Source organism: Lepidochelys kempii, chromosome 14 (assembly GCF_965140285.1).
Source record: "Lepidochelys kempii isolate rLepKem1 chromosome 14, rLepKem1.hap1, whole genome shotgun sequence".
In the NCBI taxonomy this organism is placed as follows: Eukaryota; Metazoa; Chordata; order Testudines; family Cheloniidae; genus Lepidochelys; species Lepidochelys kempii.
Window position 1 is genome coordinate 16,773,418 of NC_136393.1, and position 27,916 is coordinate 16,801,333.

The window sequence follows — 27,916 nt, forward strand, 5'->3', positions numbered from 1 at the left end:
GCGTGGGGCCTAGTGTTTTGTGGGGCTGGTGCTTGGCCCATTTTAGAAAGGGGGAGGGAGAGGCAGCTGGATGATTTAGATCTGGAGGTGATCTTCCGCAAGGAGAGGGAACAGGGAAGGTTTGGTTTAGACTGACACTTGGAAATCCTGGAGTGAAATTCTGGCCCCATTGAAGTCAATGGCAAAACTCCAACTGACTTCAATGGAGCCAAGCTCTCACCCCTGATGTTTACCTAAATTCGCTAAACCTCTTGAGTTTATGAACTCAGGCAGGAGATCTTCTGAGCAGTGACTAAACCTCAATATTTCCGTCTCAAACCATGTCCAGCTCTACGAGTAGGGAGAGGTTCAGGGAGGGCTGTGGGATGAGGCCGTCTTTGTATTTTATCCAAACCGGTTCCCCGCACAGGAATGCTGTGAGGAAATCCTGTAGTAATTCCTATAAGTCAGACAAGGGGAAAGCCAAGAAGGGTCATCTGCACATCTGAGGCAGTTTCTGCTACCTCTGCCACTCCCCCAAACTTAAAGGAAACGTTGTAATTCTTACTAGTGAGAAATGCACCAATCCAAGTGTTTCTCATAACACAGATCAGTCCCAAGACCACAACCTGCTAATCTCAAGGAACAACATTTGCAGCCAGATTTCAAGCACCCCAGCTTTCTCCGTCTGGGGTTTCATCCTGGACCATTGTAAGGGAAGGAGGGCATTGGCCAAATATGCATCTGGATTCAGTTTTCTCTCAGCAATCATGGGGGGTTGGAGCTGGAGGCTGAAGTTCAGGTCCATCCTTAAATCAAACATTTTTGCTCAAATCAAGTGGCAACTGGTCATTGCTTCTATCTGCAGGGGGTTAGTCTACTCTAGATGACCTTGCAGCCCCATCTAACCCTATGATTCTACAGCCCCAGCTTCCCCTCCCCAGCTCCTTCTACAGTTCTTCTGCATGCTCCTTTACACCTAAGGCCTGATTCCCATCCCACCTACACCAGAGGTGCACTTGGGTAACTCCACTGACTTCAGCAGCGCTATTCCTGATTTACACTGGTGTGAGCGAGATGAGACTCGGTCCCGGAGTCTGTGCTGCTCATCCGGGCGTACCCAGAGGGTTCAGAAGCACAAAACAAGATAAACATTCAATAACAGTTCAAGCTTCTTCGAAAGAAAACAAGTCCTTCTACTTTAGAATGAGAAACCCAGGTAGCAACCTGCCCCTTTCTTACCCCTGGACAGACACGCATCTTTCCTTTTACCTGAAGGTCTGTGCAACACACAGTATGGTGCTGTAAGGTAGTTTCCGTATCCTAATCCCAATGCAATAATGCCTCATTCTTCCAATGCTCATTAGCTATTGCCACATGCCCCCCTCCTGCCTCATGACCTTCGTACCAGCCTTAGCAGGCAACTTCAGCATTATCCTTTATACTGACACTGTCGTCCGACAAACAGATGGTGCTGTCAGAGACAGATCTGTTTTGGTTTCATCCTGGCTTGTAAGTTGCATTATTTCACCCAGGAACCTAGTACATATAATTCCATCAGCAGGGATGTGAGTAGAAACCACTGAGCAGAAAACTGTGTACAGCTATTTCCTCCTTCTACACCCTCCCCACCCCCACCAACACTGCACACAGGGTATAAGGTGACCTTTCCAACTGAAATACCAATTCCCACAAACTACATTATAAGGCTCCCCCCCCAATATGTTGAAATCAGAGAAGTGCTGCGAAATTGTCCATGATCAGAGCCAATAGGGACTGAGAATGGTTCCTGTCTATTTGTCACTCATTTCATTTCATTTTCTTTCTTTTTCTTTTTTTTTTGTTTGTTTCTTTTCTTTTAAAATACCTGATCAGTATGGAGACCCCAACATCCTCGCAGTTCGTGTACACTCTGCTCCAGGTCTCTTGAATCACCTTTCTCTCGGCATCTGACAGCTCTTCGCTCCTTTCCCATCTCTCAATCTCCATTTCTCCCTGGACTTTCTCCATGAAAAACAGCCGGCACAATCCTCCAGGAAGCCAGGAGGAGATAAAGAGAGATGTGTGGGTATGTGTATCCTCTGAGAAAAGAAAAAGGTGTTTGTTTGGTGGTGGTGTGGATGATATTGTCTCTGTCTATATCTGTGTGTCTATATATGTGTGTGTGTGTGTGTGTGTGTGTGATTAAAAATATATCCAAGAGGTATAATGCATGTGATTAGATTTCAAATCTTCTAGTGCTGTCCATAGCTGTAGTTTGCTTCAGCTCAGCGTGTGCGTGTATGATTCTGACTCTGATGGGAAACTGACTAAAAGTAAAATATTCAAAGGCATTGCAAGACCAGCCTCTTTACCAATGTGTGAACGTGAGCTCACTTTCTCTCCCTCTCTCTCCTCCTCTCTCTCTCTCTCTCTCTCTCGCTCCTTGAACAGGGAGAGATGAAAAAGAGGTTCTGTGGAACATCAGGATCGTCTGCTTAGGGGATTTTATGACTACAGGTCTTTTTTCAGCCCTTGTAAACAACTCTGAGGAAATGCAGCATCCAAAGTGAGCAGTTAAACTTATCCCAACAGCTGGCTTAGCCTTTTCTCTTTCTTCTCTCTCTTGCGTTACCTAATGGTGCAGGAGATTGTGTTTTGAAGGGAAAATCCCTGCTTGCTTCTGATTTCTACTCTGTGTGTTTGAGGCTGCGGGTGGAAGGCAAAGGAGAGAAATACCTGTTAAATCAAAGTTTAACTTCAACATGAGCTAAATTATTTTCTGTCCCAAGGGGATATTTTTAATGATAAGATTTTGCTTTGTCTTCCTTTCTCCAAACACAGTGGTAGAGGAAGGTAGGCTTAGGGCACGCTGGGAGAAAGTGTATTGGTGTATTATTATTAATTAGTGTTAATAATTTTGTAATGAAGATTGCATTGTTCAGATATTCCCACCCCACCTCTCGGGTAGGGAAGGAGACTGAATTAGAAGAGAAGAGAAATACTTGTGTTGTGGGTTTGGGCTTTTTTTTAACCAAATGACATTTCAAACTAATTGAAAATCAGGAATATTGTACCTGCAGCACAGACATTTGCATAGATAGAGAGAAAATCCTACAGGGACGTGTAATAATAGACAATACCCAGATGGGGATCGGAGACAGAGAAATAGACAGACTGAAAAAGTGTGTAAACATATCAGTCTCTCTCTCTCTTCTCCTTCATCTGTTTGCCTGTCTGTGTGTTCTCTTGCAGGGAGAGAGATAGATCAGACAGACTGACGGACAGGCCAATGCTATAGAGGGAGAGGCAGATGCAGCAAGCAGGCAGATAAACAGACAGAACCAGTATGAAAGACAGGCCCACTGGTGCTACATGAGGATAGCCACACAGTGCAGTCTGATTTGTTTTCTGAAGCCAGGTCCATGCTGAGCCCAGCGGGCTGCTGGAGCACACGTGCACCACAAAGCAGAGAGCGTGTATCATGTGCCTGTAACGCAGCTGTGCACAGGGGACATTGCTGGAGCAAGCATGTACCCGTGGAGTGCACTCTGGGAGTTGCTATCACCTCCATAACTTAGGAGCGAAGAGCAGAACCTGGGCTAGCAGTCAGCACTCCAGCCTGAATCCAGAGTGAAGTGGGCGGTGCTATCTTTTGATCCCCATTGGATCTGAGTACCTGACAATCTTCAGTGCATCCCTCTGAGGGAGGAAAGTGCTATTATCCCCATTCTAAAGGCAGGGGACTGAGGCACAGAGACCAAGTGGCTCATGCAAGGTCACACACAGGAAGTCTAGGGTAGCACTGGAAATAGAACTCATGGCTAGGGACTCCTAGACTAGCACTCTCACTACTGGCCCATCCTCCAGAGCAGCAGATGCCCTCTAAAGCAATTTGCTTTGGCTGTACTATGGTGCTTTGTTGTCACTGTATGTCTTTCTTTCCCCCTTTGTTGCACTGGCAGTTCCCTGTTGCTTCCAGTGGGGTTTCATGTTCTTCCTTTTCTCTTTTGGGTCCTGACTTCTGTCTCTGTTGCTGACCCCTGCCCCTCCCACCAGGGCTTTTCTGATCAGCAACAGGGAGAAGAGTGCAGGGGACTGGACTAGATGACCTCTCGAGGTCCCTTCCAGTTCTATGATTTTATGCTTCTATAAGATAGAAGAATGGGTGTGGTGGAGCAACTTTTCCCCCATTTTGGTGAGACAAAGTGTTTTCTTTCGCCAATCAGAAGGAGACTATAGGGGCATTTTATTTGCCCAGGAAGAGAGACTCCCGACTGCACATGATCTATATTGCCAACCCAAAAAAAATAAAAAAATCAGGCCGGCCTCCAAAAATCACGAGATTGGCTTTAAAATAACGAGATTTCTAAAAAGAAAGGCGTAAACTGTGGTGGGGTTGATTTGCCTTCTGGTTTTTGAGATTTTGGGGTTTGCATTTTCAAGCTTTGCTCCACAGCTACGAGGGCTAGAAACGTACTTTTCTTTTTTCTTCCCCTGGCCCCCCTTTCTGGGAATCTGAGATTTTCACAAAATCACAAGACTCTGGGAGCTGGGGCCTTAACCAAAATGAATCATGACAAAATCATGAGTTGGCAACACTGCATAAAAAGGCTGCAGAATTCAGTAAATTCATAATTTCAGTAATTACATCTTCCCATTGAAAATATAGGAAATCATGACCTAATCAATTTCCAAATTAGAGAGAGAAATAAACATTAGGGCAACCTTCAACTTACTGAAAAATGAGAAATTGCACTTACTGAAAATATGAAAGTGCATGCAAATAATCTAGGATGAATGTATAGTCACTGTTTCCGAAGTATAGTCAGTTACATTGTTGCCAACTTTTGATTTGATCATAAATCTGGCAATATTGGCTGTTTTACTTAAAGCCCCAGCTTCTGGAGGCAAGGATGTGAGAATCTTACCTTTCATTAAAAAAAAAAAAAGTGTCTAGCCCCGTTGGTTGAGAGAAAAGCTTAACAATGAGACCTGACAGCATTCAAAGGCTCAAAAATATTTTTAAGGTCCCATGATTTTTAAGCCAATCTCACTATTAGTATTAATTTATTCATTTGTATTACTGTGGAGCAGGACTCCTCCATTGTACTAGGCGTTGTATGAACACAGAACAAAAAGACAGATCCCTGCCCTTAAGAATTTACAATCTAAATCCCATTATTTGGGGGAATCCGACTTGTTTTTTGAGCATTTGGGGTTGGCAATACTGCAGTAACCACTTTTCAATGAGCAAATCTCTCACACAGCAACAGGACAGAGGACACATTTTTAAAAACAAGAGCATGTGATTGTAACACTGTAATAAGGATGGGACACACAGATGGGCTGGTAAGGGCCTGAACTTTATTGCCTGGCCCTGGTCACATGACATGAGTCAGGGGGACAACATGTTGTACCTCTTGCCACACGGCAGTGGTCATTTTCCATGGTTTCCATTGGCTACTGTTACAACAACAGGCGGGGCACTCCGGGCAGGTACAGGGCACTCCGGGCAGGTTCAGTACATGAATCACTTTTAACTCATTTTAAAAAATTGAGTTCAAAATGACACTGTCTCTTTAAAATCCTGGACCTTGGTCATGCTACCATCCAATCAGCATTTTCATTTAATTGTCACGTGTCATTGCAATATTGTTTTGCAAGGTAGGTAAAGTTAGTATTGTGTGTGAAATATACGTACAGCACGGTACAGTACTTTCAGGGCCTGATTCGTCCCCTTATGAGCCCAATCCAGCTCCCAGTGTAGTCAATGGGAGTCTTTCAATTCACTTCATTAGGAGTTAGATCAGCTCACATGGTATCATATGTATATATTTGCAAAGTAGGTACCAAATGAGGGGAAGGGTGGTTCACAGGTTAGCATGCTAGCTGGAGACCTGGCTTCAGTTTCTGTCTCTGCCATTGACTCTCTGTGTGACCTTGGGAGAGTCACTTGGCTGCTCTGTGCCTCAGTTTCCCATCTGCAAAATAGGGAGAAGAGCACTGCCCTCCCTGATAGGGGTGCAGAGAGGATCAATACACTACAGATTGTGAGATGCTCTGAAACTGCGGTGAAGGGGGCTAAATAAAAGTACCTGAGATAGGCAGAGATGCTATTGAATGTGTAGGGCTCTGCCTACACTAGTGAAAAAGGTGTGTTTGGATAGCTAATACCTGACAGGTCTATTTATTCATATAATTCCCTTCCTATTATTTAGTATTTATATGATGGTAGGACCCAGAGGCCCCCAGCAGGATTGGATCCCTTTGTGTTAGGTGCTGTACAAACCATGAAGTTCCTCGGTGGCCTCATATTTATCGTTATGGATTGTTGCTGTGCCTTGCACTGTACGAAACACAAGATACACAGTCTCTGCCTGAAGGGCCTACAGTCTAAACCGGGCAGAGTAGACAGCTCACGACAGGAAGCCCAGAGGAGGGAATGGCCAGTCATTTGTGGACTCTTTTCTTGTGGGCATTGTAGGAGAAGTGAGTGAGAGAGAGTGGTGACGCGGTGGGCTGGACTAGGGAAAGGGCTCTTTGGGGTGGGAAAAGGGCAGCCTGGAGAAAGACATGAGAATGACCTGGAATGAAACAAACAGGTGAGGCCTCCAGGCTGGCACCGCGGGCAGAGCAAAGAAAGTTGGAGGTGATCTGATGGCAGGCGAGGCCAGAGGTGGGCCAGTCGGCTGGAAGAGTTGTTCCAGATATGTGTGCTTGTATTTGTGTGAGGGTTTGAAACTACTTGTGGGGGAGGGGTCCCCCCTGTTTTCTTTGCAGGCATTTCACTTCCCTTCTTTGCTTTTCCTTGTTCCATTTATGTTTGGTCACTTTCCCTCCTGCATCATTTATCTTCCTATTTGCCTTGTCTCATTCACTCTCTCCTCTGAATTTTTTAGGCAGGCCCAGTCTCTCTCTCTCTCTGTCCGCCCCTGCCATTCTCCATTTCAGTTACTCTAGTCTCCTTTCCTCGGCAGCCCCTCTTTTCTGCCTCTCTGCTCGGTCTCCCATCTTCACATCCTGCCCCCCTCTGAACCAGAGCATGCTCTGCCAGCCATTCCACCACAGCTGCCTCTGTAGTGTCCTGGAAATGACAGGATGCTGACCTGCCACCAGTCAGAGAGCGAAGAAAGCAGAGTCTTGTCAGTTTCAAGCTGCTTTGGAGACAGACAGTGCTGGCTCCTTGCTTCGTTTCAGCACAGCCCTACAAGATCAAGTGCTTGCTAGGACATCCTTCATGTTCCCCACCACAGGAGGTGCTGAAGCGATGCTACCATGCATTGTCCATTGCTCCTCCTCAGCCCATGTTCCCTTTCCAATTCCCCAGCTTTAATGTTCTAGCCTCTCTCCCTTCCCTTTTCTGCCCCAGTTCCACTGCCTCTTCCACTGCCTTTGCTCTCCTGTTCCATTGATATGCTGGGAGAGATGTGACATTTACTCAGCTCCTGGTCTCAGAGGGGGAAGGAAGCTCAAACCAAGACCTCCTCCAACTCCCAAAAGCTTTGAGTCTGCCCATTAGATATTCCTGTGCATTGCTGCCCAGTTTGATTTAACTCTAGTTCTCAGTTTAACCTTCTAGTTTAACCTTTAATTCTAGTTCTCAGGATGAAGCACTTCTTTTGTGGATGCTGCAGTCCTGACTTTGAGTGCTGTCAAGGTTCCTTCCCCACTCTGAACTCTAGGGTACAGATGTGGGGACCTGCATGAAAAACCCCCTAAGCTTATTTTTACCAACTTAGGTTAAAACTTCCCTAAGGTACAAACTATTTTACCTTTTCTCCCTGGACTTTATTGCTGCCACCGCCAAGCGTCTAACAAATATAACGGGGAAAGAGCCCACTTGGAAACGTCCTTCCCCCAAAAATCCCCCCAAGCCCTACACCCCCTTTCCTGGGGAAGGCTTGATAAAAATCCTCACCAATTTGCATAGGTGAACACAGACCCAAACCCTTGGATCTTAAGAACAATGAAAAGCAATCAGGTTCTTAAAAGAAGAATTTTAATTGAAGAGAAAGTAAAAGAATCACCTCTGTAAAATCAGGATGGTAAATACACCTTAGAGGGTAATCAGATTCGAAACGTAGAGAATCCCTCTAGGCGAAACCTTAAGTCACAAAAAGACACAAAAACAGGAATATACATTCCATTCAGCACAGCTTATTTTATCAGCCATTTAAACATACCAGAATCTAACGCATATCTAACTAGATTGCTTATTAACCCTTTACAGGAGTTCTGACCCTGCATTCCTGCTCTGGTCCTGGCAAAAGCAACACACAGACAGACAGAACCCTTTGTTTCCCACCCCCTCCAGCTTTGAAAGTATCTTGTCTCCTCATTGGTCATTTTGGTCAGGTGCCTGCGAGGTTATCTTAGCTTCTTAACCCTTTACAGGTGAAGGGTTTTTCCTCTGGCCAGGAGGGATTTAAAGGTGTTTACCCTTCCCTTTATATTTATGACAAGTGCCAGCCCTTGCTTTTCCCTTGTAACTTCTTGCAACTGGCTGTCATGTCTCAGGTCCGTGAATGGAAGTGTAGGGCCATTCTCCTGACTCACCCTGACAGCCAGAACAGGGGAGTCTCATTAGTTCCATTAAAGGTAGAGAGTCTCTTTGATGTGACAGAGAATTCAAGGGGTGGGGGACAATTGGTCGTGCAGGGAGAAATCCTACCAGCCCTGTCCGGAAAGAGTTTTGGGGCTCGTGTCTGTATGTACAGCCCTGTCTTAGGCCTGTGTTACTGTAATTAAGAATCAAGGCAATCCCCAGGAAAGGGGGTGTGTGTTTGAGGACTCTCCACTGTGTGCATGGTGTGTTAGGCATGCTGTGTGAATGCAACCCCATATCGGAATCAGCGTGCCTGAAGAGTGTTTTGGGAGGAGGGGGCACCCTTTTGTGTGTATAGGGGTAGACTTTCTAATCCCAGGGCCCATCTCGGTCCTGCTGCCCACCCTAGACAGTGCTTGTATTCTCTGGAGGGAAAAAACGCTGCTCAGTGTCGCTGCTCTTTTTGCTCTGGGATCTTTCAGCTTGTCTCCTCTAACGCTGCTGAGGCTAAGCCCTCTGGCTGCTAGAACGGATTGCACGCATTACCCACGGTGCTGTGTAGTGCAATTTCTCTCTCTCTTGAATATAACCCTGCTGTTGATTGGGAAGGCCTGGGGTGAAAAGAAATTAACAAGACTTTAGGAAATGAGAGAGGCTTTAACGAGTTCTCACCACAGCCAGGCACCCTGCGAGGGAGAGATTTTGCCTAAAGCCCATTTAAATGCTGTGGACTCATTGTAGGTTTCTTTCCTCCGTCATTACTGAGCACCAAGAGATTTGTGTGTAAACTGTAGCTTAAGTTGTGCCCTCGCTTACACTGAGCTCTGTGGGGATTCGAGGGTATAACCAAATGCAGAATGTGCCTGTGTGTATGTGTGTTGTCTCTGACACCGCAGCACAAGCTTGAGCTTCAAAGAAAAGGTTAAAGCAACATGCAAAAGCCAATGCAAGCCCTGCAGAGCCTGCCGAATGCTGTGACATTAGCTGCTTCGCTCTCCCTTTCTTTGCAGAGATAACCTCGCTCTGCTGCAGCACTCTGGTATCTTTCTGTGCTGGCTTCCTCCTCTGCTCATGCCCACCCTAGTTTGCTCTTCCTGCAGCTTCCTAGCTGCTGGGCCAGCTCTGCAGAGCCCTGTGTGTGCTACACCTGTGGAGCAGGGAGCAGAACCCTCATCAGAGGTTGTCCTGCAGGAGGCAGCCCTGCCCCAGGGAGCAGCGTGAAGAGTATGGGAGGGCGTGGAACATACACAGGTTATGCTGTGGCTTTGACGGGCTCCTCAGCCTGGCTAAGAAATAGGTACCAGGTGGGTATAAAAGTGGAAGGAGGCCCAGAAATCCTTCTCCATCCCAGCCCACCAAATCACCCTCCTCAGCTCCTTGAGGTCCCACCTGAAGACTCGCTCCTTCTGCGAGGCCCGCAAAAAGTTAAACATTTTAACTGGAAACAAACATCCTACTCACCCCTGTCCTGGGGGCTTCCCAGAGCGTCCTACTTCTGTGCCTGTCTTGGGCAGCAAACAGGGCCTATCCAGTGCAGAGCTGAGCACGCTGCCTGTCTAGCAATTAGAAGAACTCCTTTCTGGGTGTGATTAGTGCAGGAGGGTGGGGAAATCACACACACACACACCCATCAGAGAGAAGCTCAAAGCCTTCAGGTATCTGAATCCGTTCAACAACGGGGGCGGGGGGGTCACCTTCTTCTGAGGCATGTGGGTGCAGGTCACTTGCCAGGATTATCTGGGTCACTTAATCATTTCCCAGCCATTGCTCAGGATGTCAGTGCACCTCTCTCCTTCCTTTTCTCTGCATTTGGCCTCCTGTGGGCTGTAATACTTGGGTCTTGTTTTGGTTGCTGGGTTTAGTGGGCAAGTGCTGGCTGGTGGTGGGTGGCCTGGGATTTGCAGGAGGTCGGATGAGATGATGTGACACTCCCTTCTGGCCTTGAACTCCAGGACTCTATGTTGCTGTAGCCCTAGGAGTGTGAGAGCCTTGTGGTGGTGATGAAGGGGCCACAAGGAGGAGTGGCTGACATGGAGTGTGACAGGATCCCCGCTAATTTATTCAGCCATCCGACTAGGTAATTTAGATACTAAATACAGAGTTTGCCAACACAGGCCATCTTCATATGCGCTCCCCCATTCCTGGGGGTAGGGGAGTCCCATCCCCCACAACTGCCTGCACATGAAAGAGCCTGGCACAACAGAAGAGCCAGAAGGGCAAGAACTTTAGGGCTTGTCTACATGACATGGCAGCCCTGGTTTAACCTAAGGGATGAATTTAAACTGATGTAATTAGAGGAGCACAAATCTCTGGGTGAACATTCTTACTGTGGTTTAAACCAGGCCTTTTGAAATCTGACTATAGTCAATTGGGAACAGGTTTAAACAAAAGCCTCTGTTAAACTGAAATAGAAATGTCCACCCAGGGGTTTGCACCAGTTTAACTAAACTGTTTAAAAACTAATGTGACTTTCCCATGTAGACAAGGCTTGTGGCGCTGTTGGATCAACTGGGGCAGGAAATTCCAGAGCCAGCGCCCCTCCAGTGAGAACACCCAGCTCCCAGGCCCAGATGTTTAAGTCAAGTGCCATTAGTAAGAGTGACCAGCCTTTCCCGCAGCTCTGGGGAGAGCGCAGATCTCACAGATGGCAGGGATCTCGACCATGTAGGGTTCTAGAAATCCATAGCGAAATCCTGAACAGGAAGCCAGTGCCGCTTCAGAGAATACCCCAAGAGGCAGCAGTCACGTCCTGAGTTAGCTGCAGCTTCTGGTCTTGAGGCAGGTCCTTGCAAGGGTCCATCTGGGAGATGACAACGGCCACACATCTGCATCACAGAGAAACGGTGCAGAGACGGGGGAGTAGTGCTGAGGAGGCGGGGAGAGTAGCCCGAGGGCCCTGGGAAGCCGGTAATGTACTGTCACACCCAGCGCCAGACCAGCAGCATAGGTACAGCTGGGAAGGATGGAAGAGAGTGTCTGGGGAAGTACAGGTTTCAGAGTAACAGCCGTGTTAGTCTGTATCTGCAAAAAGAACAGGAGTACTTGTGGCACCTTAGAGACTAACAAATTTATTAGAACATAAGCTTTCGTGGGCTACAACTCACTCCATCCGATGCCCACGAAAGCTTATGCTCTAGTACATTTGTTAGTCTCTAAGGTGTCACAAGTACTCCTGTTCTTTTTGGGGAAGTACAGTATCCTGCTGACCTCTTTAAGTGTGAGCATCTAGGGAGCTGGTGACTCTTAAATAAAAAAAAATATCCCCCCCTGGAATGAGCTGCCATCCGATATTACGGAGACTAACGGCTTAGCCAGCTTGTAAAAAAAGAGTATTCGAGCCTCTATGGAAAGTCTTGAGGAGAAAAGAAAATGGATGGGGGCCTGAGGCCCTGCCACACTTTGTGTTGAAGCAGGCATGGTGGACTGGTCCCTGGGTGATGGAGAGCCAGGGTAAGTGGTTGCTTGCCCTCCCTATAGCAGGAAGAGCCCTGGATGCCTCTGGATTTGTGGCAGGTTAGATTTCCATAGACAGGGCAGAGAAGCTGAGAGGGGAACCGGGTGTGTGTTATTGTGACTGGTGCAAAACTCACCCGTTGGGAGAACTGAAGTGAAACCACCAACTTCCCAGATGGAGATCTGGAGAACTGAAACTTTGTGGTTAAGCACGGCAGGTGAGAGTAGGGGGTAACCAAGAGGGTGCTTTAAAAACACTCCACATTGGATAGATAGATTAGATAAGGCCATGTGGGACAGGATTGTGACCCCAGGCTGTGCTGCTAACCCTCCTTGGGCCCTGATCAGCCTCCTATTTCTCCTTCCTCACCTCAGGCTCCAGGCTGCCATGCAAAGCCTTTCCCTCAAATGTCCTTCCGCAGTTACTACTGCCCTGCTGCATTCGCTTAGGTCTATGCCCCGTGTTGGCAGGGCACCCCGTACTTTGTGAGGCCAGGTAATCTGCCCCCTCCTGGAGTCCTAGTGGAACAATGAAGGGAAGGTCCTGAGCTGATCCAAGCGCCAATGTTCAAGAACCTGATCCAAATGTTACTGCCTGACCCCACCACGAGTCCAGAGTGGTCATAAATGCAACCCTTGTCAGGGGCAGGCAGCTCAGCCGCAGCGACAGGGCTATTGGGAAACAAGCCAACACTTTCAACAGAATTCTCTTTGTTGAAACTTTACTTTGTGAAGCTGGTCTGCTCGTGGCAGGGGGAGCGCCGGAAAGCCAGCCTGCTCAGAGATTCCTGTCGTCTTGCATTTGGCGCCAGAGCATGAAGCAAACACTGTCAAGGAACCTAGCTCAGGTTCAAAGACAAGCCCCATTTCTTATTCAGATCACATTACCCAGGCTCCCCAGAAAGATTCATTGATTCAAATCTTAAAAGGAAAAGCCTTCAGAACCCATTAAGTCTGCCTTTCCCTTCCATCCCTGCTCTCGAGGTCTAGGGCAGGAAGCATTAACTAGGCTGCTTACATCACCTTGCTTTTGAACTGGGTCTCTCGCCATGTCAGTCAAGCTCATTTGGAACTGATAGGCTACATCCCAGGACAAGATGTGTCCTAAAGTGAGTTCATTGAGCTCTCTGGGCTGAGTCCGGCTGCGGAAAAGTGCTGTTTCGTCATTCCAAAGAATGGCCAGAAATCCCCTCTGTTCAATTAACACAGATCTTCAGCTGGTGGAAACTGGTGCAAATCCATGAGCTACGGTAATTTATACCAGCCGAAGATCAAGACCCGGTAACTGGGGAAGCTATTCCAGCCACAGTTCAGGTCCTGCACTGGATTCTTTGGGAGGTGCGACTTCTTGCTCACGACACTCAGAACTGTGAGCCCCTGTGTGACCCCTCTCATCCTCAGCAAGTGAGAGCTTTGATGCTGCTAAGATATGTGTCAGCTCCCTGACACACCTGTTCGTCAGCCTGGCCAGCAAACTCTTCAGCACTCTGCTCAGCCAAGCCTTGCCTGGCAGGTAACAATGAGTGCACCCCAATCCCTGAGTTCCCCAGAGACGTCTCTCTGCCGTGCCCAGTTCCTCTCACTGGACACTTGCAGAAGTTACTGAGTTTGCTGCCCCCAAAGAGACAGACACACACCAGTCTCTTTGGCTAGCTGAGGACTCACCCTCCAGTTTAATACACAGCCCTCAGATGGTTGTGTAATAAAACAAGGATATGTTTATTAACAAAGAACAGAGCTTTAAGTGATGCTAAGCAAGAATAAAAGAGACAGACAGGTTAGAAACTAAACAAAACCTGCTCTCTGGTGAGTAAAACTTCATTTCAGACAGTTAAAGTCTGAGTCTGAGCAAGTTTTTCACTTGTGTTAAATTTCCAGCAACTCTTGCCTCCCAGACCCAGAGGATCCAGTTTTCATAGGGCAATGGTGCTGTGCCCTGTTGTCCCCTTAGAGAAGGATAACTAAAATGTCTCTGCCCCCCCTTATGTTACCCAAAGCCTTTGGCCTCTGTTTCGAAAGCCAGGAAGGTTTCCTGAGGTGCAGACTGTCTGCTGGTGTGATCACTAAGCAGTCCCCCTGCTTGTTTAGTTTGATGGCTTTGTTAACTTTATAGAATCATACACTTATATAGTTGTAGGATTGGAAGGGACCTCGAGAGGTCATCTAGTCCAGTTCCCTGCACTCATGGCAGGACCAAGCATTATCTAGACCATCCCTGACAGGGGTTTTTCTAACCTGCTCTTAAAAATCTCCAATGATGGAGATTCCACAACCTCCCAGGGCAATTTATTCCAGTGCTTAACTACCCTGACAGTTAGGAAGTTTTTCCTAATATCCAACCTAAACTGCCTTGGCAGTAATTTAAGCCATTGCTTCTTGTCCTTTCCTCAGAGGTTAAGGAGAATAATTTTTCCCCTCTTCCTTGTAACAACCTTTTATGTACTTGAAAACTGTTATCATGTCCCCGCTCAGTCTTCCCTTCTCCAGACTAAACAAACCCAGTTTTTAAAATCTTCCCTCTTAGGTCATGTTTTCTAGATCTTTAATCATTTTTGTTGCTCTTCTTTGGACTTTCTCCAATTTGTCCACATTTTTCCTGACATGTGGCACCCAGAACTGTGCGGTGCATGTAGATATGGACATGAAAGCAGTGGGGTAAAGGCACTGTACGTGCAGTGCATGTAGATGTGCTTTTGAAAGGGGAAGCGGTCATTCTGCTTTGTGTAAGCTGGACCTTTAAACCCAGAGGAGTCCCTTTGGCCGCTGTGAGCTGCCATCAGTTCAGGATGCAGAATGGGGCAGGTTGAGTCACTGTGATCTGTCGGTCGGTCCGTCGGTCTGTGGCTACTACCAAAAAGGCGAGTGGTTTTCAGCCAGATAAGTAACATGCAGCAGTTATCTCAGTGTAAAATCCTGGTGCAGACAAGGTACCTGGAGTGTTTCCTGCGAGGTAGCCAGAGGAGGCAGTGCTATCCCTCTGCCCGTGGCTGACCTCACGACTTTTCCTTCTGGTGAAAACGACTGTGCTTGTCTGCACCAGGATTTTACAGTGGGACAGCTCACATGTGAGTCGGCCTGTGGTTAAAGGCGCCTTCTTTTAGCAGTGAGAATAAAGCCTAAACATGTGTGTCCTGGACCCTGCCTTTGTCTTTCTCATGGAGACGTCTTTCTTGGTTGCTCTCCTGACCCTGAACTAAAAGTCACCTTGCCTAGGATATACATGGTTTGCATGGGAAAGTGAAATGGGATGGTGCATAAGCTAAGCACACTCTCAGAAGGCCAACAGTGGAAGGAAAGAATGAAGAGGTATGGGGAAGAGAGAAGACGTTGCAGCAGGTTTTCAGATGAGATTTGAAAAGGGACAAAGGTCTGATGAGGAGACGGCTCCTTCGGAGGACAGGAGCTGCAGAGGGGAAGGCACCTGCATCACTTTCGAGCCTGCATGAGGGGACAGAGAAAAGAGGAGGGGAGTGGAGATGGACGAGGGTTAACAGATCGGCTGCAGGAGCAAATCCATGGGGAATTATATGTAGTCTGCAGCTTGTCAGATTAGCAGCGAGGGAGGGAGATGTGGGGAGAGGGCCGGCTATGGAGAGAGGGGTGAAACCAGGCTTCAGAGCCTTGTAAGCACGGGAATGGGGGGTGGCAAGGGATGGAAAAGGAGTCTGGAGCCATGTACCCAGAGAGAGGGAGAAAGCAGGGGTGGAGTACCTGCAGATGGCTGTGATGAGCACTGTAGGGCATTCAGACAGATCAGAAGGATAGGAGATAAGTAGGTAGAAGACAGAAGGCAGCATATGGAAACCTTATGGCCAGAGACAGCAAGTTGGGGAGGGGAGGCCAATGTGATGGGGGAAGGGTGCATGCAGGACAGGATCACTACACAGAGGGGACACTTGCCTCCGGCCTAACGTATCTGGGGTTGGCCCATTACATGAGAATGGGGTGAAAAGCCTAAACCAATTAAGAGCCAAAGGGTTCATGGCCCGGCTGCCCAGCCCCTTCCTACCCAAAGATCAGAGGAGTGTGTCCTCATTTGTTGCCCATTAATTACATCTGATCCTGCTCTAATCCCCTCTAAAACCGGTCATGAGAACCTGCAGGTGACTGAGTGACTGGGAAACAACCTGCTGGGCTCGCACGCTAGCTGTGGGAGCCGACGGGACCAGGCTGAGGGCAGCAGAGTTGCTCTGCCACGGCCCCCTCGGTAGTGCCAGGGATGTGGCCGGCCTCCTGCTTTCTGTGGTGATGGAGGAAGAGCCATGTGCACTACCCTCCTGGTCATCAGCACCCTGGCCATCCTGCTGCGGCGCCACTTCTTCAACAGGGTCGAACCGTACGTCCTTCCTTGTCTCTCTTTGCCTTGTGGTGGGCAGTGGGGAGGGGAGGGGGCACGGGAGCTGGTTCTTTCTAAGAAACCCGGCTGCACCGGCACTATCTAGTGTGCTTGAAATGTATGGGTCTGCAGCCACAGGGGACAGTGGTTATTGCTACTGCTCAGCACCTGATCTAAGGTTATGGGTAGTTTCCATTTATTGTACCAGACACAGGGGGACTGCACCTCTCTGGCACCTGATACAGAGGTAGGCTTGATTTCACTTATATCAGTGACTCCACCAAGAGTCACACCGCTGTATAACTGGTGTGAGATCAGGATCAGGTCCCATACATGCCCTGGCAGATCCATGGCCTCTGTTATCCAACAAGCTTTTTCCTTCTCTGACTCTTATAATCCCATTTCGGGATCCTTGAATCTCTTTTATGGGCCTTGTTAGCACAACTTTGGGCTTGGGGCAGGGCTGTGTTCTCGTCACTCCTGAACCCTTTTCAGACCTTAGGGAAATGTCTGCGGATCAAGAGTGTAAGGCTGTTTCCTTTCCGTAATGTGTATGCCCAATGCCATGACTCAGTGTATCTGATAACGCAGATGGTTTTGTATGGACATTAACCCGCATTTGCCCTTGTTTACTGTGATTGGGAAAGCTGCGACTAGCATTGCCGTGTATATAAATTTTGTGTCTCGGTTTAGAGAAATCTACACAGCCCGACTCTGTGTGTGCATTGGGAATGACATTCTTCTGCCGCTAATTACATACCAGCAGAACCGCATTTCCAAAGGAGCCTTCATCTGTGTTCTCCGTGTGTGGTCCAGAAGTGCTGAGTGTGCACCCTCAAAGCCCCCTGACGTTAACGAGAGCTGAGAGCTCTCAGGGATCTCACAGGAGCAAGCCCTGTGGAGTGCAGACCTGCAACCCTGCAGGTGCAAGATCCTGCTGCCAGTTTTAGTGCTGCTCTGTAACATTTTCTGGCAATATGTAAATGTCCCTTCTGTGCAGGGAGGGTTATGATTTAGGGCAGTCTCTATAAGGGGCTGAATTTGGCAATGAGCATTTAATAGGTAAGCCTGAGATGCTGCCGCACTTTCTTACGTATTCCATGAGTAGCCCCACTCAAGTAAATGTGAGGGTCACTATGTAGTTCTCTGGACACATGCAGCAGGGGTTTGTTTTGTACAGCGGGACCTGCCTATGCAGCACTGAGCACCTGTAAAGCCTATTGATTTCAGTAATATTGCTATTTGTATTATAGTCACGTCTAGAGGCCCCACCTGCAATCGCTGTGTCAGGTGCTGTACAAACACACGCTAAGAGACAGTCCCCACCCCAAAGAGCATGCCCAAGGTCACCCAGCAGCAGGTTTCTGAACTCACAGCAGACTGCCCTGTCTGCTGGACTCCATCGCCTCTCACAGAGGAGGGCTTAGTGGGTGGCTGAGGTTTTCAGCTCTCGGTCAGCACCTGCCCCAGTTTGGCTCAGATGGAAACAACTCAGCGCTAATGGGACCGTGCTCGCAGCGGAGAGGGATGAAAGCCCCCAAATGGCTTCGCTGCAATCTAGCAGGCCGAGCTGGAGTGGGGGAGCCTCTGCAGAGAGCGCAGCTGTTCTCTTCAAAGAGAGACTCAGCTTGAAGAGGTTTCTCTTGTAGACACTGAAATCTATTTACCGCCGGAGACTGGAGACATCTGAAAGCAGGTCGGTGAAATTGGCATTTAAAGAGCCAGCTTCCGTCAGGGCAGAGACGAGAAAGTGTCTGATTCTAAGCAGGGTCTGGATGGTCCAAGCTGCCTCCTGGACTGCCGGTAGCAGACACAGAATTAAAGACTAATTGGTTGCCCGAGAAAACATGTTATAAATAAAAGCCCACATGCTGGCTCTGTGCTATCCGGTCAGGAAGGGAAATGCCCTTGCACGGAGGGAGACAGGGCTGAGGAACTTGCACAGCTGACATTCTGCAGGCCCTCCACATGCTGAGTTGCAAAGGGTAGGACACTGCCTGGTAACAACAGCAGTGAAGCTGTGGCAGCATGGTCCAGTGGCCACTTGAGTGTGTACCCAGGGTCCCAAGCCAGCATGGCTACTCCTTGTAGCCAGCTGCAGCGTCTTCACAGCTATTGTTACTCAAGCTAGTGTTCATCTAGCTCAGCAGTTTTCAAACTGTGGGTCGGGACCCCAAAGTGGGTCGTGACCCCATTTTAGTGGGGTCACCAGGGCTGGCTTAGACTTCTGGGGCTCGGGGCCCAAGCCAAAGCCCGAGGGATTCAGTCCTGGGTGGCGGGGTCAGTTTCAGGCCCCCGGGCTGGGGCTGAAGCCCTTGGGCTTTGGTTTTGACCCCTTCCCCACCTGGGGCGGTGGGACTTGGGTGGGCTCAGGCTTTGGTCCCCGCTCTTGGGGTCATGTAGTAATTTTGGTTGTCAGAAGGGGGTCGCAGTGCAATAAAGTTTGAGAACCCCTGATCTAGCTAGATCACAGCTAGCTGGGACATGCCTACACGTGCAGCAATCACACCTCCCAGTTGCACTGTAGATGGTTGTCAAAGGGTGTGTTCCACCATGGTGATGTCACTACAGTAGCCTGTAGGTTTGAGTGTCAACCGCCCTGATACTCTGCTTGGAGAACTCCCACTCTCGGCACAAGTATTCTTTGTGGGTAGCCAGAACACAGCTCGTTTCACAGCCCAGGGGGACAAAGCAAAGAGAGAGTCTGGCTTGCAGTTATAATTTATTACTCCCTGCAGCTGTAAGTGTACATGGGGTGTTACAAAAAATAAAAGAAGACCCGGTCCCTGCTCTCAGCTCATGGCCTAAATCAACACATGAATCGTAACACTAGGCATGGGGAGGGAAATAGGTAGAGATCAGGGTTGGAATGTAGGTCGAAGATGTCTGGGGTGAGAGTGTGAAGTTTGAACTTGCTTCAGTAGGAGCCAGTGAGGAGGTGAAAAGACTCCAAAGTGTGTGTGATGTTGTCATAGGAGCAGGAGCAGAAGATTTGAAGGCCAGAAGAGGGCATTGTGATCATCGAGTCTAAAGTCCTGCACAACTGAGCCCAGAGAACTTCACCCGATAATTTCTGCATCCAGCCCATAACGTCTTTGGAATGAAACCCACATCTCCCTGAGTCTTACTCCAGGTTTGAGCTACTAAGCCCCAGTAAGTCAGTCACGGGGCTAGCCCAGAGTAGAGGAAGGATTCACATTCAGGGGTTCCAATTCCATACAAAGGCACAAGACCATGCTTTCCATCTGTAACCCACTTGCAAAGTGCGGGCCACAATGCTTGTGGTGGTTAGTCATTATACGTCTCATGATGAAGACGTTCCCATCTGAAAACCAATCCCATAGTCAAGCAAAGCTCTCATCAACCTAATACGACATGGAAAAAAGCCACTCTGCTACATAAAAACAACGAGGAGTCTGGTGGCACTTTAGAGGCTAACTGATTTATTTGGGCATAAGCTTTCGTGGGTAAAAAAACCACTTCTTCAGATGCATGGAGTGAAAATTACAGATACAGGCATAAATATATATTGGCACATGACAAGAAGGGAGTTACCTTACAAGTGGAGAACCAATGCTGAAGGCCAATTTAGTCAGGGCGGATGTAGTCGACTCCCATCAATTGATGAAGAGGTGTCAATACCAAGAGAGGGGAAATTACTTTTGTAGTGAGCCAGCCACTCCCAGGCCCTATTCAAGCCCAGATTGATGGTGTTTAATTTGCAATGAATTGTAGCTCAGCAGTTTCTCTTGGAAGTCTGTTTTTGAAGTTTTTTTGTCGAAGTATGGCTACTTTTAAATCTGTTATTGAGTGTCCAGGCAGTGTCACTCCATGCATCTGAAGAAGTGGGTTTTTTACCCATGAAAGCTTATGCCCAAATAAATCTGTTAGTCTTTAAGATGCCACCGAACTCCTTGTTGTTTTTGTGGATATAGACTAACACGGCTACCCCTCTGATATCTGCTACATAGGGGCCTTCCTCTTTCTCTGCCCATGCACCAAAAATCAGAGCGTGTGTTATGAGAAAGGATGAGTGCAGACACAAACGAGCAGCAGAGTGAAGATTAACTTATGTAAGATTCTCTGTACACTGTCTGCGGTTTATGCAACTTGATGGTTGCAGGGGTCAGCCCTTGAGCTTCTGGTGTCCTCAGCTTAAAGTCTCATGAGTGGAGTGGATACTGTTCTTCTGCCTTGGCGTGGCCCTGCCTCTGCTCCTTGCTGAGTCTCTCCTGCCTCCAGGTCTCAGCTGCCAGAGGGGTGAGGGTACCAGGTGTGTTTGCCAGGATGGATCAAATGTACACATGAGATTTCTGTCCATGGGAAAATAAAAGCCAATTGAAATTCTAAGCTGAACTAGTCTTTCCCTGGAAGGAAAGGGGATCAGGAATGTGACTTCCTGGGCTTTAAAGCTTTTGTTTTCTATATAAGTTATGATGTATTCTTAGTTTTAGCCAATAGTTGATGGGAAGATGATAGAGATTATAGGCTGTATGTCAGAGGGTATTTCTGCTTTGTCTTTGTTTCTCGCACCCCCTCCTTGGTTCTCATTAGATGGCGCTGCCTTTCAGTAATATCTGTTTATCTGTTAATTATTAATAATACATTGTTTTATGTAGACGGATATGTGGCTGAAGGAAAGCTATAGGATGGTATGCTAGCCCTTTAAGGCTGGCTACCTGTCCAACAAGGTCCTAGTCCCAGTTTGGAACAGGGGAATTCTGGGAATTGTAGTTCCCAGACTGCATGGGAACTGTAGGCCTGCTAGAAAGAAATGTGGGAAGTAGCATGAGAAGGAGGCTTCCAACCGAACAGGGGAGATTTGGGAAGGAGAAAAGACTTTGGACCTGTTGGATGGGTGCTTGGATGGTAGCAGAGCAAAGGACATAGCTTTGGGGGAGGAGGAGTGAGATTTGGTGTTACATAAACATAGCAGTGTAGATGTTCCCACTTGGGCTGGATCTCAGACCCTGGGCTTCAGCCCAAGTGGGAATGTCTATGCCGCTTTTTGAGCCCTGTCATGCGAGCCCCGTGAGCCTGAGTCTGCTGCCCTGGGCTTGGAGACTCGCTGCTGCCAGGTTTGGGGTTTTTTCTGCAGCGTAGACATCCCCTCGGAGGCTGCCTGTTCTTTATCTCAGTTGCCAAGGTTGGCGCTTGGGGAGGAAGGGGGACATGAGCTCCCCTTTGATGGAGTGGGTCCAGCAGGATGTATAGGGCTCTCATATCCTGACTGTGGGGGTGACGGGGGAAGGCTTGGACTCTCATTTGGATGTCTGTTATCTCAGAAGGACAGAAGTTCTCCTAGTCTTGCCGGTGGGCTAATGAGGGGGAACCTGAGAAGTCGCTTGCAAGCATGAGAGCTAAACTGCTGCTAAAGAAGGGGTCTTCAGAACCCCAGGTCAGTGAAAATGGACTCAATAGCTTTACATCTCTTGGCTTTAACAGTTGTGCAGCTCAGTCCCATATGGAAATGGAGGTATGACCTCAGATAATTTCCACCATTGAAGCATGGCTGGCTGAACTGCAGACAGGAGCAGCAGCTTCTTTCAACCGTGCTATGGAGCTTGTAGCTACAAACAGTGCAATCAGCATTAGCAGAAAGGCACAGACAACAATTGTATTGTTCATTTCTGAATGACTTTAAATATTCTCAAATTATCAAGGCCAAAAATACATTTCAAAACAACTATGCATGCAAATGGCACAACTAAGCGAAAAGCCTCCTTCTCCTAGAATGTCTGTCAAGCAATGACTTCCTCCCCCCCCTCCCCACCCCCGGGGTTGTTTCTTGTATCCATTTAGGTTGCTAGATACGCACTTTCCACTATTGTCATGTTTTAGTGCAGCATCAGCAGGGCCAGTTCCATGTTAGTCTGTGGATTAATTATAACAATTCTTGTATAAATGTCTGTGAACAAACAGAAGTTGGTGATGATACACTGGTTGCAACTAATGTTTTGTCACGCGCCTGTTTTTAATTAGTCTAGAGAAAAATCTGTGCAGAAGGCCATTTCGAGAGCTGCTGGTTAGGAGGGTGCTATCTCTCAAACTGGATAGATGTTTGTTTAGCCCTCTCTTTGTTGGATTATTTTCTATTTTATAGGTTTTTAAAAGAATTTATTTTACAGTTAATACCAGCCAATGCTTATTAATAGCCTGGCAAGTGAATACAGAATATATCAACAAAGAAGTAAGCCCCGCTTGTGTGTAAATATTAAGAATTCTCAATGTACCTTGTACTAGAAAAGAAGAGGTTTTCTGACGATTAAACCACAGTGACAAGAAGACTAAACTCTTACATCTATCATAACACTGTTTACTAGCATACCATGGACTGGAATAAAAATCCGCTTTCTTTACCTTCAATGCAGATAAAACTTCTGTTTGTAGAATGTAATTAATCCCTCATTCACAATCAAGAAGCTTAGCATTTCCTAGTAATAATTCCCTGATCGTCTACGACTTTTTCTTTTCTTTTAATTTTGATTGAGTTACCAGAACACTAACAACCATTAAAAGCAGTAAATAACCCTAACCATTCCCTTCTCTGGTTCCCAGTGCCTCTTGTTTGCTGTATCTGATCGATTGCCAACTCTCCAGGGCAAGGACTATTGTATAGTGTGTGTCTTGTATGGGGCTCAATCCTCCATCAACACTTAACTAATAAAGCTCAGATTTTCAAAAGTGCTTAGTTTCTCATTTAACAGGCAGCCAGATTTTTCTGAAGAATAGGTTGGCTGCTGAGCACTACAGAAAATCTGGCCCTGTTTAGGTGCCTAAATGAAAGCTGATCCGCTGAAAAATTTGTTCCCAATTATGGGTGTTCAGCAGCTGAAAATCTGGACCATAACAGATAAGTATTTATTCCTCTCCACTATCAGATGTAACTTGGCAGAGAATGATGCTGAACCCACTACACCCAAAGGAACTCTGTTTTCAAAGCCATTCTTTATTCATTCATTGATTGTATTACAATAGCACCTAAAAGCCCCGACCAAGATCAGGGCCCCAATTGTACTAAGCATTGTACACGTGCACAGTGAGTGATGGTCCTTGCCCTAGAGAATTTACAATCCAGGTACACAAACATTTTTTTAAAAGATGTGACTGTAAAACCACAGACTTTGGTGAGGGGACTCAAGGTCACGTGGGGCCCTTTTGTCTCCCTTTCAGTGTGCTGGTGTCACTTTAACAAATATCTGGCATGTTGCAAAATGAAATCCTTAACTTTGTAGCGGATTTGGTTTTTGCAGCATATTGACTGCTGGCTGTGTCAGGACCGGGCAGAGCAAAAATAAAAATAAAGGGGACAAACAAAGGTTAAGTGAACTGTTTCAAGTTCTGAAAGGTTTGAGTTGGGAGCAGAAGGTAAGGGGACCCTGTATTTGCCCAGGCTGGTTCACCCTCTCCGCAGGAGGCAGTGCTCTTGATCACAACACAGGTGAAAAAGTCTGTACCACATGAGAATAGAAATTTTAAAAAAAACCATTTAATTCCTGAACTTGCCTTCCTCACAGGCAATTTTGCTCTAATGCTCTGAACTCAGGAGCTCCTGAGTTCTAATTCTGGCTCTCACACTGGCTCGCGCTAGAATTGAAGGCAACTTGCTTATGCCTCCATTTTCAAATGTGGCCACTGAGTCTGCGCACCTCACTTCTTAGGCACCCAACCTGAAACATCTTAGTCTCTGTGCCTCAGTTTTCCCATCTCAATAATGAAGGTAACACTACTGACCTGCTTCTCCAGGGATGGACTGGGATTAATTAGCAAGTGCTTGTAAAGCATTCTGAAGAGAGTAAGTGCTAAGTATTTTTACATGCCTGCCCACAATGTACTGCAGGATGTCGCAGGATTGCTTTTCTCTTGGATTATGCAAGAGCTAAATTAAGACCTGCTTAGGCAGTGCCTACTACCCTGCTCCATCATTAGTCTCTATGCACTCTGCAATGTAAAGGCGTGAGGAATGGGCCCTATTCAAAGAGGAAAGCCCTGTACTCTAACCCCACTGTACTGTTAAATATGCCCGCTGAGGTTTTCAAACACACCTAAAGGAGTAAGGTGCCCAACTCCCATTGAATTTCAGTGGAAGCCCAACTCCTTTGGGCTTCCTTTAAAAATTCTAGCCCAAAAGCCCCAGTGAAGGGCTGAGTGAGATAAGGGTGAGAAGGTGAACTGGTTGGAAAACGATGGGGGGGATGCGGGTTGGGTGAAAAAAAATGTCTTTTTTTCACCCCAAAACTCGTATTTTGATTCAGAAATGATGCTGCAGCACTTCATAGGACCATTTCCCCATTCTCTATGAGATTGCCTTCCTGGCGGGACCGCCTGCGCTGCACCCCGGCCTCCTCTCTTGCCAAGCCACTGCAGTGAATCGTGGGAGTCCCTGGCCACAGGTCACCAGCGGACACATTGTCCAGGCAGGGAACTCAGCCCACAGAGATCAATGGGGCATGAGTTCCCCAAATCACAGCTCCCAGGAGGCACTGCAGTGGCATTTCCAGTCTGAAATTTGGGAGCTGGGTTTTTTCACTGAGAAGCCGAAATGTCCCGTGGAAAGCAGACACTTTTCACACACAAAATGAGTTCAGTCCATTTTCTGTCAAAAAGTTTCAGCAGAAAGCTTTTGGCCAGCTGGAGGGGAAAGAGGGAATGCTGGGTGCCTGGCTGTTCCCTGGCACTGCCCCAGGAGGTGAGTACATGCTGGTTCACCCTGTTCTTTTCCCTCTTTCAGACACCCTGGGGGAGCTGAGGAGCCCAGGCAGGAGGTTGGCTCGGACTCCCTCACAAGGTAACATTGCTTCAGAATAAAAGCAGGGCATGGTGGCTGGGTGTAGGAAGGCCGTGTGGGCGTGAGAGACTTCCGAGCCCAGAGTTGGGAAAATCTTGGAAGCAAAACTCTAGCCTGGCATAGAGTATGATCATTATATTTCTGTTCCTCGCTGTCTTTTCAGGGACAGATCTGAGTGTTTGTACCAGGGCTGTGCAAAATGGTGACAGGGCTTTTTTCTCCCATGGAAATTTTCACAACAATTTCGGGCCCATAAAATGTCGCTTTTTGAGGTAGCTTCATGACATGGGCCTTTCACGGGGGGAAAAGACACACTGGAGATTGAGTAACCCTGTCCTGAACCTGTTGTTGCTGTTTCAAGTAACCATTGAGGAAAAGCAGCAGGTTTCCTTCAGTTCCCAGCAAAAGTCCTTTCTCTGTGGATACCTAGTCGTAATTTGGGTCCTCCAGGAGAATCAGCCCACTTCTGCCATTTGACTGTGAGTGTGCCCAGGCTTCCAAGAGGCCATAGGGAGCAACTCAACCTGGCAGCAGGACACATCCCGCCCAGCCAGGAAGGTGCTGTGTGCATGATTCACAGCAGGTGTGTATGTAGGAGGGAGATTTGTATTGGACATTGGGGACGACCCATGGTTTTGTGCTTTGTGCAGGGAAACCAGAAAGTGAGCTCCCATCCCTGCAGGAGGCTGTCCCCCCACGGCTCTGATCCAAGGATCAGGAAAGGAACAGTAAGCACCTCATTGCATGCTACTAGCCACTGGCAGAAAACTGAGACCCTCTCACATGGGAGGGGAGGGGACGGGATAACCCGGGGACACCAGGGTTGTATGTAGGGGATGGGCACTCAGTATGTGCACTCAGATCCACAGCAAAATTTCACAGTTGGCTTGATCACAACAATGGACTCTCTGTAAACCCTGGCAGCGTACAGGGACCTAACACCTGTTCAGTGTATATAGGGGGGACGTTGGTCTCCAAGCTTCTTCCCTATCTCAGGACATGCTGCTATTTAATAAATAAAATCTTGTTGCATTTTGTTTCTCAGTATCTCTGGATCTTCCCCCCACTCTGACTGCAGGTGCTGATCGTGTCATCACCTCAGCTTGTTTGGAAGCAGCCCTTCACTTCACACCAGCCGTGGTACAAGCAGCAGTGGCTGGAAGATATTGGCCAAGACAACTAGCTACACTTCTGACAAACCCCATGCAACCAAGGGCTCTTATTGTGGCAGCTGGAGCTGAGGGGAAGAGGTTACCATGCCTTTAATATACAGCAACTACAAGATGGCCGACAGCCCCATGGAGGTCACCTCAGCAATGCCATCCAAAAGCCATGATGCAACCTCAGGGTCTGCGGTAACCAGGAAGTGATCACAGTTCACCTGGGAGAAAGTCCTGCTCCCAGTGATCAGGGATACATGCCCTGGAGAGGGTTTCCTTTTATATAAGTATGTTAATAAAAGATCACTTTGAAGTCCAGCTCACTCTAGCCTATAGCATTAAAGGCGCATTTGCTTCTGTTAAATGTCAATCTCTTGGTGGTTTTATTTTGCCTATTAGCAGCAGTGACCATCACGTTCAGCGTTCAAGACCCTTGTTACTGCAGTGGGGAATATTTTGCATCAAAACTTAGGGCCTGAAAACAGCCCAAAACTGGGAAATAGTTGGGTTTTGGACAAAATGGCTCAGGCTCTTGGTTTTCCAATGAAAAATCTATTTGTTTTTGAGGATAACAGATACTTTCCATGACATCTTTTGTTTAATTAAAAACCCAGTTTTCCACTGAAAAAAAGTTTTGATGGAAAAATTTTGACCTGCCCAATTGAAGTTATTTATGGAACTTTCACTTAGAACTTCTAGACTTTCAAACACTTACTTGTTCTTAATTCTACCTTAGGCCTAGTCTACACTCAAAAGTATCAGTTTAATTAGGGGTGTGGCTTTTTTTTACTGAAATAGCTATACCGATTCAACCCCTGGTGTGGACACAATTATATCAGTGTAAAGGTGTCTTATCCCAGTTTAGCTTATTCCCCTGACTATACAGAAGAGCTATACTAATATAACTGCACCCACACTAAGGGGTTGTAGTGCTTTAACTAAACTTTCTAATGTAGACAATAATTTCCTAGTTTCCATAGTTAGACTTTTGTTAATGTCCGCAAAATGTTTTCTAATGGATTTTTTTTTCCCCTGAAGCATTTAATTAAGTCTTTATAACCTCAGCTCAATCGTAATGATGGTTTTTTGTCTGGAAATAACAATGGCCTTGGGGCAAAGAAAGTCATTGCTTAGCTGGAGCTGTTTCCATTTTTACAGCAGATTAGGAATAAAGAGGAGGACATGGAAGGTGCAGATAATTAGATATAAGAAGGATCAGGTGAAAGGAAGCGGCAGCACCGTGCATTCAGTGAGGGCAAAGCTGATGAAGCGAAGGACTGTTCTGCTGAAGCTAGAATACACTAGAGCTTCCCAAGTAGGGCCCAGAGGGTTCATGTAAATTGGCTTGACTCCACTGATTTCAATAGAGCTAGGCAGATTTACATCAGCTGAGGACCTAGCTCTATGAGGCCTTACATTTTTTGTTGTATTGGCTTTTTTATTTTTAATCAGCTCAGGGCTTAAACCCATGGCCAGTATCGGGGTTACCTCGTTGATGATCACATTTAGCTCTAGTGCAATAAGAGCGTGGTTCACACAGACTTTACAGGATACGTTACAGAGCCCCTTTTAGCTGAGCATCTCAAAGTACATTAAAAAAGAAATCCTCACCTACTTTTGTAAACAACTGGGGAAACTGAGGCACAAAGAGGCGTCGGCCCACATGTTTGAAG

At 47.3% G+C, this 27,916-nt stretch overlaps 1 protein-coding gene and 1 long non-coding RNA gene across 4 annotated transcripts in view; one reads left to right on the forward strand and one right to left on the reverse strand.

Moving 5' to 3' along the window:
- Window positions 1-2,368, reverse strand: part of CYGB (cytoglobin) — a 37,327-nt gene extending 34,959 nt beyond the window's left edge. For both annotated transcript variants that reach the window (XM_073310504.2, XM_073310503.2), the window contains exon 1: window positions 1,847-2,368. In XM_073310504.2, the coding sequence (XP_073166605.1) occupies window positions 1,847-1,989 (143 nt within the window). In that variant the 5' untranslated portion in view covers window positions 1,990-2,368. The remainder of the gene's footprint in view (window positions 1-1,846) is intronic.
- On the forward strand, window positions 1,688-26,607 carry LOC140897641 (uncharacterized). 2 transcript variants are annotated; one of them, XR_012154774.1, is made up of 5 exons: window positions 1,688-2,047; window positions 2,413-2,527; window positions 25,027-25,083; window positions 25,734-25,811; window positions 26,162-26,607. It is a non-coding gene; the product is annotated as an uncharacterized LOC140897641 (long non-coding RNA). The 2 variants fall into 2 exon arrangements; XR_012154773.1 differs by lacking the exon at window positions 2,413-2,527 and having other exon boundaries at window positions 1,692-2,047.
- The last annotated feature ends 1,309 nt before the right edge of the window (window positions 26,608-27,916 follow it).